Source organism: Herpailurus yagouaroundi, unplaced genomic scaffold (assembly GCF_014898765.1).
Source record: "Herpailurus yagouaroundi ecotype Mexico unplaced genomic scaffold, PumYag 182, whole genome shotgun sequence".
Classification (NCBI taxonomy): domain Eukaryota; kingdom Metazoa; phylum Chordata; class Mammalia; order Carnivora; family Felidae; genus Herpailurus; species Herpailurus yagouaroundi.
The window spans coordinates 25,669,704-25,681,914 of NW_024412413.1; the positions used below are offsets into that span (position 1 = coordinate 25,669,704).

Below are 12,211 nucleotides of genomic sequence, written 5' to 3' on the forward strand. Positions count from 1 at the left end.
ATATATCCAACAAAGGACTTGTATCAGGTATATGTAAAGAACTCCTTTAAATCAGTAAAAGAGATAACCCAATTGAAAAATATGCAAAAAACTTGAATTGGCTTTTCAAAAGTAGATAAACAATGGGTGGGGTCATAAACATATAAAAAAGATTCTCAACTTCCTTATCAGGAAAATGCAAATTAACAGCACAGACCCTGCCTGGGATTCTCCTCCTCCAACTCTCTGCCCCTCCCCAGCTCTTAGGTACAGGTGCATAAGTGTACATATGCACTCTGTCTCTCTTTCTCAGAATAAATAAATACACTTAAAAAAAAAAAACAGACTGATATTAGCAAGTGTTGGTGAGGATGTAGAGCAACTAGACCTCTTATAGACTGCTGGTAGGAGTATAAACTGGTATAACTGGGTTGGAATATTTGGCAGTACCTACAAAAGGTAAACATATACATTTCCTATGACTCAGTAATTTCATTTCTAAATATATATACAACAGAAATATGTTCAACAAGGGGTGCCTGGGTGGTTCAGTTGGTTGAGCATCCAACTCTTGATCTTGGCTCAGGTCATGATCTCATGGTTCCTGAGTTCGAGACTTGCAATGGGCTGACAGTGTGGAGCCTGCTTGGAATTCTGTCCCTTTCTCTCTGCCCCAACTTAAAATAAGAATAGTAATAATAATAAAGAAATACGTTCAACAAAACATACATACTAAGCAGCACTATTCATAATAGTCCCGAATTGGATGCTACTCAAAGACCATGAACAGTAAGATGGATTAAAAAGCTGTCATACATTCACATGGAATACTATGGAGAAATAACAAATGCTCGCATGACAATATGGATGAATCTAACAAAACCAGAAAGAAAAAAAGTTAGCCAAAAAAGAGATATACAAATAGAATTGCACAGTGTATAAACTATAAAAATAGACAAAATTAAGTTCGTTATTCCAAGTCTGAATAATGGTTATATCTGAAGTGGGCAGAACTGACAAAAGAAATAAGAGGTAGCTTCTGGTGTGATGGTGATGTTCAGTTTCTTGATCTGGCTGCTGCTGCTTACATTGGTGTATTCAACATGTTAAAATTCATCAATCTGCACACACTTATGATTTGTACACTTTCCTCATTACTATTATGCTACAGAAAAGATTAATGTACATGACAAAAGGCAAGTCAATTAAACAGCAAACTGGAAGAAATTTTCTACAATTTCTTACAAGGTCTAAGTAACATATGAAGAACTCATGCAAATCAATTTTTAAGAAGCTAGCATCCAATAGGAAAATGGACAAAAAAATACAAAAAGAAACAGGCAAGTAAAGAAATAAAAATGGTCCCAATAAATGCATTGAATATACACTAGAACAATGGAATGCTATTTTTCCTATCAAATTATCAAAGATTAAAAGAAACTAAGAAGGCTGTTGCTGAGGATTTGGTGAAATCAATGCTCTTATTCCTAATGGAAACATAAATTAGTATAACCTTTCTATATAAGTCTTAAAAAATTGTCATATCCTTTGACCCATTAGTTTCACCTCTAGAAATTATTCTAAGGAAAAATCAGAGTTGCAGTTAAAGATGGAATCATATCAGTGTTGATACAATGGTTATTTTGAAACAATATAATTATCCAATAATGGGAAAATGGTTATATTATGATAAACATGCATGCAGGGATATTATGTTATTAACAATATTTTCAAAGAGTAATGAATAGTTAGACTCATGATAAATTTAAGTGAAAAATACATTCAGAATTCTACGTATGATACATTTTGCTTTAAAAAATATCACACATTAAACATACATTTGCATAAAAAAAGTCTGTAAGAACACAATACTATAACGTTAATAGGGGCCATCTTTGGCTGGTAGATTAACAGATAATTTTAATTTTGTGGCTTATTTTCTATACTGAAATGTTCTTTGGGCATTCATTACTATTATATTCAGAAATCTAAGAAAATAGGGTAAAAAAAAATAACATCCGCCCAGTTTTCTTTACCCTAGAAATCTGAGTAACCTACATTTTTGTCTCTCCTTCAGCTCCCACATTCAATCTGTAACTGCTTCCTTGATTTTACCTTAGAATTATCTGTCCAAGCCATTATTCCATCATTTTTTCTCTCATTTCCAAAATTCAAACACTTGTCTTCCCTAATGAGCTCCTCCAAATGACTCCTCATTTTGATAAAATGGCCCTATCTTTCACTACTGCTACATTCTAGCCACATGAAGCCACTTTATATAGCAACCCTCCCACTCATGCCCCTAAAAAAATCCACACCAGGTACTTTCACACCTCCTAACCTTGGCATATTCAGTTCTTTCCCGGTAATGCATTTTCTCCTTTCGATCTGTCTAATCCGATTCATAGCTCAAGATTTATCTCCGGTATCATTTACTGGGTGTAGCTTCTCTGAGGCCACAAGAATAGACTCCTGTTTCCAAATCAATCCTCCAACGGCAGTTTATACATATTTCAACATTTATCATTCTGCACTTAGTGCCTCGCTTTCTCACTGTATGGAATAGGCCATTTCTTTTTAAAAATTTCTTACAATCTATTTGGATGAGTGAACATAAAGCATACATATTTGCAATGTATCTATAACAGGTGTGAATTTTCTCCTGCATCTGATAGATAAGTGGCAACAAAATACTCGCCATAGTGTGTGAGTGTGTGTGTGTGTGTATGTGTGTGTGTGTGCGCGCGCGCGCGCGTGTGTGTTTCATTCAAGATGGCAGAGAACGTCTTAAAATAGTCCCACACAAAAGCACTCACACCCAGAGCCTCGAGTCAGAAGAACGGGCTACACCTAGCGCAACAGCAAAGGACAAAAGAATTAGACCTAGATGTTGATATGCCTCGGTCCTAAATACTCGCAGTAGGTCCCACACATAGATTTTAAAACGTGTTAGAAAACGGGCACCTGCTGCCTTCATTACGAGGGCCACGCCTCGACCGTGAAGGATGACCTGAGGCACTTCTGGATACTGACCCAAAAGATCGAGGACGAAAAAGGGGGAGGCTAAGTTGTATTCAGGAGTATCCAAAAGGCACGATAGGACCCCGCCCCGCTCGGGCAGAGTACGCCCGCGAGCATATCCATCCCCGGGGAAGGAACAAGCAGGGGGCGCCTGTCCACCGGCCTAGCAACGGAGCCCCAGCTGGGAATTCTGGGCGGGCCTGAGGCCGAGGCTGCCGCGGCAAGGGTGCCTGGAGCTACACCTGTCAGGCTGCCACCAACACTAGGCCCAGAAATCGCCGAGATTCGAGGACCTAGGCGGGCAGGAGCGTCACCCAATCCGTTGTCCCGGGATCGGCCCTTCGCCTTCCCCCCTGTCCGTCTCAAACAAAGGCAATCCACATCCACCGCCATTTTCCCCTTACCTCAAAAACCACCTCTTCGTCAAAGTCCGGTGTCATCCTTCTCCGCCATGCCACCCGCCTCAGCACGATGGGAAATGAAGGCGGGAGAACAGGCGGCACCACGGCGTCTGCTACGGACTGTCCCGTCTGTCCAGAAAACTACAATTCCCAGAATGCGTCGCAGCGCACGCCCCCTCTCAGGGCCACTTATTGGAGCAAAGGATGAGCGTGTGGGTGGGAGGGGCAGGAGCGGGAGGAAGCCCGAGCCCACTGATTGGAGGAGGTTGGAGCTATTGTCCGCCTTTTACGGCTGCGACGAGCAGGGGGCGCCTGAAGTACAGATTTTTTTTTTTTTTTTTTTTTTTTTTTTTCTGGAGCTGGAGTGGGGCGCGCGCCGGCGAAGCCCCGGTGAGCCCTGCTCGTGCCCGTGCCTGGCCGTCCTCCCCGAGCTCTGCTGGGAGGCGCTCGTGCTCGCCTGCCCGCCGCCTGCGGCTCGCGCCCGGGAGCGCCGCTGAGTCCCTGGAGCCGGTCGCGTCCTTTGTGCGGCGCTCTGCTTGCGCCGCGGGACCTTCGGACGGAATGCGGCCCCTGGCAGAAGCTTTTCTCTTCTTGAAGAGAACTCTTGAAACAATGGACTGTAAGAGGAGCATGGATTGAGGGGGGCTAACGGGGAAGCGAGCTGCACAGGGAATCATGACTTCTGCCGCGGGTAAGTGACGGCGCTCGCGCTGCCGCTGGAAAGTTTCTAGCGAGCGCTGCTAGTCTTGGGCTCTGGAGCAACTTTCTCCTCACGGGTGGATTAACGGTGTTCCCCTTGCCTTTCCCGAGGGCTGTGGCAAATACGGAGCAGACGGCGTGTGCTGCCGAATATTTTCGACCCTTCCTAACCAGAGGGGCTGGTTAGAAATCGTGTCTCTCTTGGGATCCCCCTTGAAACGGAGACCCGCATTGGGAGCTCTGCGCCAGGTGAATCACTAAATGTGAAGAGGGAAACATCTGCTCGTGTGTCCCAAAGTTTGGGCGACTTTGGCTTTGCGTGTGAAAATAGTTTAGATTCCCATGTTAAGAAATCAGTTATTCTAGGAAAGGGCAGTGTTCCCGGAGTGTTGAACTCAGCCACCGCTCTGAGTCCCTTTGAACCCAGTACCAACTGGAAACCCTGACCCTTATTAGATGCGGAGGTTTAGACATTGTGACTCCTCTCCTGGTGGTTTTTCCTGTTACCTGAGAAGCAGAGGAGTAGAATTGTCGATAGCAATGTTTTCCTCACCTCACCCAGTTTTTATGTTTTTTTTTCTGTTTCTACCTGTTCGTCGAAGCCTTATTTTCTGTCTGCCTCCCATAGTCCTTTCTCTTCATCCAGATGACAAAGCCTGTAATTTACCTTTGTGTGAATTTTGAGCATTTCTTGGCGTTGTGTTTCTAAACAGTCTTAAGGGACAGTTCTTATTTTCCAACATGATTAGTAAAGTAATTGCTAATTACTGTTAAAAGCGCTTTAAGAAAAAGGCACTTTATAAGACTATAGGTTAATTTTTAAACCAGAACTTAATAATGCATTAAGTATTGCGGATTTTTCTTTATGCTTTTGCCCATGTTTAAAGAAATACGCTTCATTAAGAATTTTGTAGTACAATAGTGTTAGGCTTCCCCTCAAAGCTGCTTCTAAAATCAGCACTTAAGTATGATCAATTTTTCTTTGCTTTTCATGGCATTTGTTTTAAATTTCTGCAACTTGAAGCTGTCAAACAGCACTCTCAATGTTCTGATTTGTATTATTTTTAAATCATAGATATATTGGAGTGTTGCATTGCTAGGTGTAATCAGATTACAGCTAACCAGGTAAAAAGTTAGCCAATAGGATAAGAAAGCAAGGAGTGAAGTATTCCTGAACATATTGCAGATCTTTCCTATTTAATGTTACATGTATGTATAAGAGATACGTTATCATACACTAAAAGGTTTATAAACTCTTTTCGTTACCAAGGGGAGACTTTCTACGTACTTGAGGTGAACTATTTTCATCTTAAATTTCTGTACCTCACCTTTTAATTTTTATTACTGACCCAGTCCACTTAAATTTAAAATGTTTAGAAATTTAAAAGTCTTGCCAGCCATTTTAGCTCTCACCTCCTTTGGAGTTTCAAACACATTTAAAATATTCATACCTTAAATGTATTGTTTTCAATTCTAGTCCTAACAGTTTATAATGAACAGGTCCAGAAACATTTAAGTATGTGAATCTGGTTCAGGGCTCAGTCTGGAAGTTTGATTCTTTCATTTGAATTACCCTAGAATAATGCAAGCTACTTTTATATTTTATCAACTTTACAATTAATCCACAGACATTTTTGTGGTGTTTAAAAGAACACTTCCTGTGTTTAGCTGAGTTACTTGGTTTTTACCATGGCTTGCTGAGAACATTAACTATCTTTTTGTCTGTTAAGATTTTTTATTCTTTATCACGTCTAAATGGAGAATATGGAAGAGAACTGGGGTTTTGTTTCCATTCTTATAAAATTATGTGTTTATCATTTTGGTAAGCTCTTTATGATGCTTTTTGGTACAATAATCAAATTAATTAAAACATTAAGAGTGTTATTTGCAGTTGGGGGAGGGCGTGTTTGTTTACATTAAATCTAATCTGATGTATTTGGGATGGTTTGGCTTCATTTTTTAAAAATAAGATAAATGTAGAACATCTAAGTTATATGTATCCTGAAGAAGAGCTTTCTTCGTTTTTCTGCATCTGTGAAAGAGTAGGCCCGTAATAGAGACTTTAGAATTATTCTAGTCAGTATATGAAAAGGGAGAGATAATTATCAGTGTATATTTTGTATCTTTTAAAACATATACAGCCTCATTAATGTGCTTTGCCTTTGGGCTGGCCAATAGCTAAGAAGGTGTGCACATGTGAACTACAGCCATCTGTGTCTAACAGATGACGCGTATGTTTGTAATAGTAAAATGGTACTAGTGCTTTACTTTCTTACCTTATTTTTCCCTGAAGCCAAACAGCTGTGTAAATAAAAGAGTTGCTGCTTTGCTCTACACTTTTGGGTCTAAATGTTGTTACAGTATTAAGATCCAAAGGTGCTGGGTTCATTTCCAAACATCATGCACTTATTTCAAGAGTGACATAGGAGCAGGCCATAATGACTTGTTATTTTTTGATTTCTTGGCGTTGTGTTTCTTGTTTTTGAGTGTGTTCTTGTGTTTTTGAGTTGTGTTTCTTTTGAGATAGAGCCACTAAAAAATAATAATAATAATATAAATTAAATAAATGTAGTTTAATAAATTAAATAATTTAATTTAAAAAATTAATAAATTAAAAGGATTTTGGATATTGCCATACCAGTGACTTAAATATTTGCTCTTACTAATGATTAATAACTCATTTAATAATCCTACTGAAGTTGATTCCTGATAACTTTTCAGAATATTATTCTACATTTAAATGGATATTGATTTTTTTTTTTAAATTTTTTTTTCAACGTTTTTATTTATTTTTGGGACAGAGAGAGACAGAGGATGAACGGGGGAGGGGCAGAGAGAGAGGGAGACACAGAATCGGAAACAGGCTCCAGGCTCCGAGCCATCAGCCCAGAGCCCGACGCGGGGCTCGAACTCATGGACCGTGAGATTGTGACCTGGCTGAAGTCGGACGCTTAACCGACTGCGCCACCCAGGCGCCCCATTGATTTTTTTTTTTTTAAAGAAATTGTCTGTTACTGAGACCTATTGAAGGGTATGTATGTGGCAGCTTTGACTATTCCCAGGCTCTGTTTTCAGGACTGGGGATAGAGCATTATGTCAAAATGCCTCCTCTCTTGGAGCTTGCCTTCTAATGGTGAAGACTGACAAAGCCCTACTGAAGAAATATCATATAAAGATAAGGGACTAGAGAATATAAGGATTCTCCTGAAGCAAGGATCACAGAAGTTATAATCTCAGAATCATATAGGCTTTAGAAATCTGTTCAAATCTGATTTACAAGTAAGGAAACTGAGGCAACCAGATCTTCACAAAGGCACAGAATTAGGTTAGCCAGCTGAGTTATGTTAATCTGCTTCCTCCAATACATAGTTAACAGTGGTAAGCTAATGTTCACAGTCATCTATTTAATTCAGTGAGTGAGCATTGAAAGTGTTAGGTACATATGCTATGCTGTGTTTGTCGGGAATCAACCACCACTCATACGTATTTGCTTGAATTTCTACAAAACTAACGGAGAACAGGTATTTATGGCCCTTGGATGCTGATATGTGTATAATATGCTGATATGCTGATAATGTGTATAAAGCACATTTAAAGAAAATAGTGCAATTGTTACCAAAGAGTAAAAAACAATTTAACTAAAAAGCAAAAATTGATTGGTTAGATGGCCCTGAAGCTTTTGACAGGCTATAAGATTAAGAAAGTAAAAGATTAGTTTGATGAGACTGGATTTTTGTTTTTTGGGTTTGTTTGGTTTTTTTAGTTGTGGTAAAATACACATAAATTTTCCATCTTTACCATTTCTAAGTGTATAGTTCAGTAGTGTTAAATACCTTCATGTTGCTGTGCAGCCAATCTCCAGAACTCTTTCTATCTTGCAAAACTTTTTTTTTTAATTCCTTCAAAAATCCCAAAGATAAGATGTTTTAAGAATGGTTACAAAAATGAAATCAACATGACAGTTTGTCAGTTTTCATTATCTTGGGTAAGGTGGGAGGTTGGGAAGAGGCCTAGGGCAATCGTACTTTCCCTTAAGACTTAATAGGTCAAGAGTTTAATTTAATAGACTATTATAACAAGGTTTATCATTAGGTTTTGAATGGTTGTACAATTTTTTCTACTTAAAAGTAATAGCATGTGTATTAAATAGCTAAGTGAAATTGTGTAGCTTTGGGAATTTGTATTAAATTATTTTGGAAGTATTTTTTTATTATCTTCTTTATTATGACATTATACCAGGAATTGAATGAGAGGGCATATGTCATTGTGTGACCTTGGTTTGGGAAAATGATTGGTAAAAGGAAGTAGAGCACCCTATTCTCTCCCTCTCTCTCTACCCACCCCCACACTTTCATGTCATAGCTTCCCAAGTGTCGTGACTAATTTCCTTTGTTGAAAAGAAAATCATCACTAAATGAAGTATCAAAGCCTGTGTGTATTCAAGTACTTAATGTCCAACAGCTATTTGGAAAGATTTATGGTTTTTGTTTAGTAAATTAAGTTTTTGTTAGACATTAGATCCTGTTGGAGGAACAAACATGCAGTGTAAGAAGTATAAGATAAAATATTTTTACTTTAGGTCTCCTTGGGGAAATGTGACTAGGTGATAAGAGATAGTTTAGGTGGAAAAACCTAAAGAACTTTAAAAAAAATACAGATATTCGGGCTCTGTATATCTTTATTTTATAGGTCTTTTGAGTGAGGCTTTTATTAGGTACCTTTAGGATAGGACTAGGTCTGTATAAACCTAGCATTGTATAATAGGTGTTTATTAAGTACTTTTTATATAATGTCAAGGGAGGATTGCTACAATTGAAATTGTGGTCATCTTTTGTGTGTGTGTGTGGTTATCTTTTAAATGTACTACAGTAGTCATTATTAATTAAGGGTACACAGTATATTCACATGTGGAACTTAAAAGAATACACGTGTCCAGGCTGTATTCCTAGAATCTCTGATTGATTAGATGTGGTGTAGAACCTATACACATGACTTTTTAAAAAATAAAGCTCTGGGAAGGATTATAATGAAAATTCCCAATGACAATTTCTGTACAGAGAAATACAACTTTAAAATGAATCCAATAATACAGAAGAATTACTTTTGTTTTTAAGTTCGGAAAATTTTTTATTTCTGTATTCCTTTTTAAGATAGTTTTGGGGTTCTAGTGGGGTAGAATCTTGAGAAAAAGCATTTATATAACTCTATGGTATATCATTGAAGTTGAAGAATACTACTGCTTACTGAGAGGCAAACTTAAAGAGTTCTATCTACATATAACTTAGGCAAATTCACTCACTTAGCACTCAGCAAATGAAGTACTTTTCTTCTATAAGGGTCCCAAAAGCAGAAGCCAATGATCTCATTTAGTGTCTACTGAAGATAATGGTAATCTGTTCTAGAGTTAGAAGAAAAACTGTTTTGGACTTGATAAGAAATGTACACTCTACCCAAAGCTTTGTATACTGGAATTGAAGGACAATTTAAGGAATTTTCGAGAGTAACGTTGACTCTTTAACATAATCTGCCTAGTAAAATGTAAGTTCACCATTTTGTCAAAAAAAGTAAAAATGTTATCAAATTTAATCATTTATCATCTTTTGGGTTTTGTTTTTTGTTTTTGTCATCAAATTATTATTTTTTCCTTTCTAGAGATTAAGAAGCCACCAGTGGCCCCCAAGCCAAAGCTTGTGGTAGCAAATAATAAGCCTGCTCCACCTCCTGTTGCGCCTAAACCTGATATTGTGATTTCTAGTGTTCCACAGTCAACAAAGAAAACCAAACCAGCAATAGCCCCGAAACCAAAGGTTCTGAAAGGCTCACCTGTTAGAGACATCGGGCAGTCACCATCAAGGAAAATCATTGTGAACCTGCAAGAGCATAAACAGGAATTACCTAAAAATGCTGACAACTCTAATTGTAAAAATGTAGGGCATCAGAGCAGCGATTATATTTTACCAATGTGCTCCTGTAATTCTCAGTGTATCCATAAACTTGGGAATAGAGAACATGTGTGTGTAAAGCAGCTTATCTTAGAGCCCCTGGAAATGCATGAAAATTTAGAAAATAGTAAAATTGATGAGTCCTCTTCAGCTATAAAAACAAGGAGTAAATGTGATTCTAACTTTGAAAAAGTCAAGAGCCAGAATGCAGTAGTTTTAAAGGCAAACATCCTAGAAGAGAAGCTTAAAGATGTTTTAACACAACGAGCATCACCTTTTATTTCCCTACAGAAGCACAGCTCCACAGACAGCCCAGAAATGACTGATGGCTGTAATTCCAACAGACAATTCAGAATTGAGTTTGCAGACCTGTCACCTTCCCGGTCCAGCCTTGAAAAAGTTCCTGATCATCACCACTGCCACTTACAGATTCCTAGTGATGAAACTTATCAGCATAGCAGTGAAAAAAGCAACAGTTGCTTTCATTCATCTGAACGAGAAACTCTGGAAAATGATAAAAGAAGTACTTTTCCATCTTCAGATGGAGTTAGTAAGAAATCAGAAGTCAAAGATCTTGGTCCCTTAGAAATTCACTTAGTACCATATACCCCCAAATTTCCAACTCCCAAGCCCAGAAAGACACGGGCTGCTCGTCTGTTACGCCAAAAGTATATAGATGTTCCTAGTGAAAGTACTGAAGAACCAGAGAATTTAGACAGTAACCCTTCTTGTCCTTTAGAAGCTGGTTTGAAAAACAGTAAGATTGGTGTTCTTCATCAGAATGTTTTGTGTAACCAGGAACAGGTGGACAAAGTGAAGCCAGGAAATAAAAGTGAATTGAATGCGTACTGCAACAGTGACAGACAAAATTTACTCAATCCACAGAAAGTTATGTGTCATGAAACATCTTCCTTTGACAAAATAGAAACAGATTGTAATTTGAGTTCTGACACCAAGACAATAGATGGTTCCAGTATGTCACTTGCTATGGACAAAGGGACCAGTTTTATAAGATGCAGTACTTTATCTATGAGCCTGCCTAAGCAACTCAAATTAACTTGCAATGAACATTTGCCTACTGCCTGTAACCTGGAAGCGTCTGCCCCTCAAATGCAAAAAGAATCTATAATAAAAGGTGAAAGTTCCTCAAGAATTGTCCCCAAAAAACCTCAGAGACACAGCTTGCCTGCTGCAGGAGTACTTAAAAAAGCTGCCTCAGAGGAGCTGGTGGAGAAAATTTCTTATCCCTCAAATGAAGAAAACAATTCAGAGAAGGGTCTAGAAAGAAATCACCTTCGACATTTGTGTGCCCAAAACCATGGTATGTTGTCCTCCTTTGATATGACTAAACAGACTTCAGAAAAGCCAGTGTGGAAATTACCTCATCCTATTTTACCCTTTTCGGGGAACCCAGAATCCTTAAAATCTGTCACCATATCATCAAATAGTGAGCCTTCAACTGCCACGACTAAGCCTAGAGCGAAATCATTATCTGCTATGGATGTGGAGAGGTGCACTAAGCCTTGCAAAGACTCTCAAAAGAAGAACTCTTTAAAGAAGTTGCTGAACATGAAACTGTCCATCTGTTTCATGAAGAGTGACTTCCAGAAATTTTGGTTCAAGAATAGCCAAGTTGGAGATACAACCACAGGCAGCCTCTCAGGTGGGGAGCGGAAAGGGATTGAAAGTGATTGGCATGGCACGTTGGTAGAAGAAAAGAAAAGTAAGCCCATCAAAGCATACTCTGCAGATAATTACAGCCTAGAATCCCAGAAGAAGAGGAAAAAGTCTCGGGGCCAGACCAGTGCAGCTAATGGACCAAGATCTGAGTCTTTGGATGACCAAATGCTCTCCAGGGAGTCATCATCTCAGACACCTTGCAAATCTATTACAAGTGGCTATGCACCAGAGTATGAAAATATACGCCATTATGAGGAAATACCAGAGTATGAGAACTTGCCATTTATTATGGCTGTAGGGAAAACTCCCGAGTTAGAATGGCAAAATTCCAGAAGCATGGAGGACACCGATGCAAATGTGTATGAGGTAGAAGAGCCATATGAAGCTTCAGATGGCCAGCTGCAACTTGAATCCAGACATCAGCATTCCAGGTAACACTTAGGTGCCAGACAGGCACTGCGCTTTAACTGAAATTAACCTGCACCAACC

The 12,211-nt window shown here is 38.8% G+C and overlaps 2 protein-coding genes across 13 annotated transcripts in view; one reads left to right on the forward strand and one right to left on the reverse strand.

Annotated features, from left to right (window-relative positions):
* Positions 1-3,543, reverse strand: part of VEZT (vezatin, adherens junctions transmembrane protein) — a 78,818-nt gene extending 75,275 nt beyond the window's left edge. For 6 of the 9 annotated variants that reach the window (XM_040491179.1, XM_040491178.1, XM_040491177.1 and 3 more), the window contains exon 1: positions 3,405-3,542. In XM_040491179.1, coding sequence (XP_040347113.1) covers positions 3,405-3,440 — 36 coding nt within the window. In that variant the 5' untranslated portion in view covers positions 3,441-3,542. Of the gene's footprint in view, positions 1-3,404 lie in introns of all 9 variants that reach the window. The other 3 variants (XM_040491180.1, XM_040491182.1, XM_040491181.1) reach the window with 1 other exon arrangement.
* Positions 3,544-3,897: 354 nt separating this feature from the next.
* The window catches only part of FGD6 (FYVE, RhoGEF and PH domain containing 6), a 116,265-nt gene continuing 107,951 nt past the window's right edge, over positions 3,898-12,211 (forward strand). For 2 of the 4 annotated variants that reach the window (XM_040491191.1, XM_040491192.1), the window contains exons 1-2: positions 3,898-4,092; positions 9,753-12,153. In XM_040491191.1, coding sequence (XP_040347125.1) covers positions 4,077-4,092; positions 9,753-12,153 — 2,417 coding nt within the window. In that variant the 5' untranslated portion in view covers positions 3,898-4,076. The remainder of the gene's footprint in view (positions 4,093-9,752; positions 12,154-12,211) is intronic. The other 2 variants (XM_040491193.1, XM_040491194.1) reach the window with 1 other exon arrangement.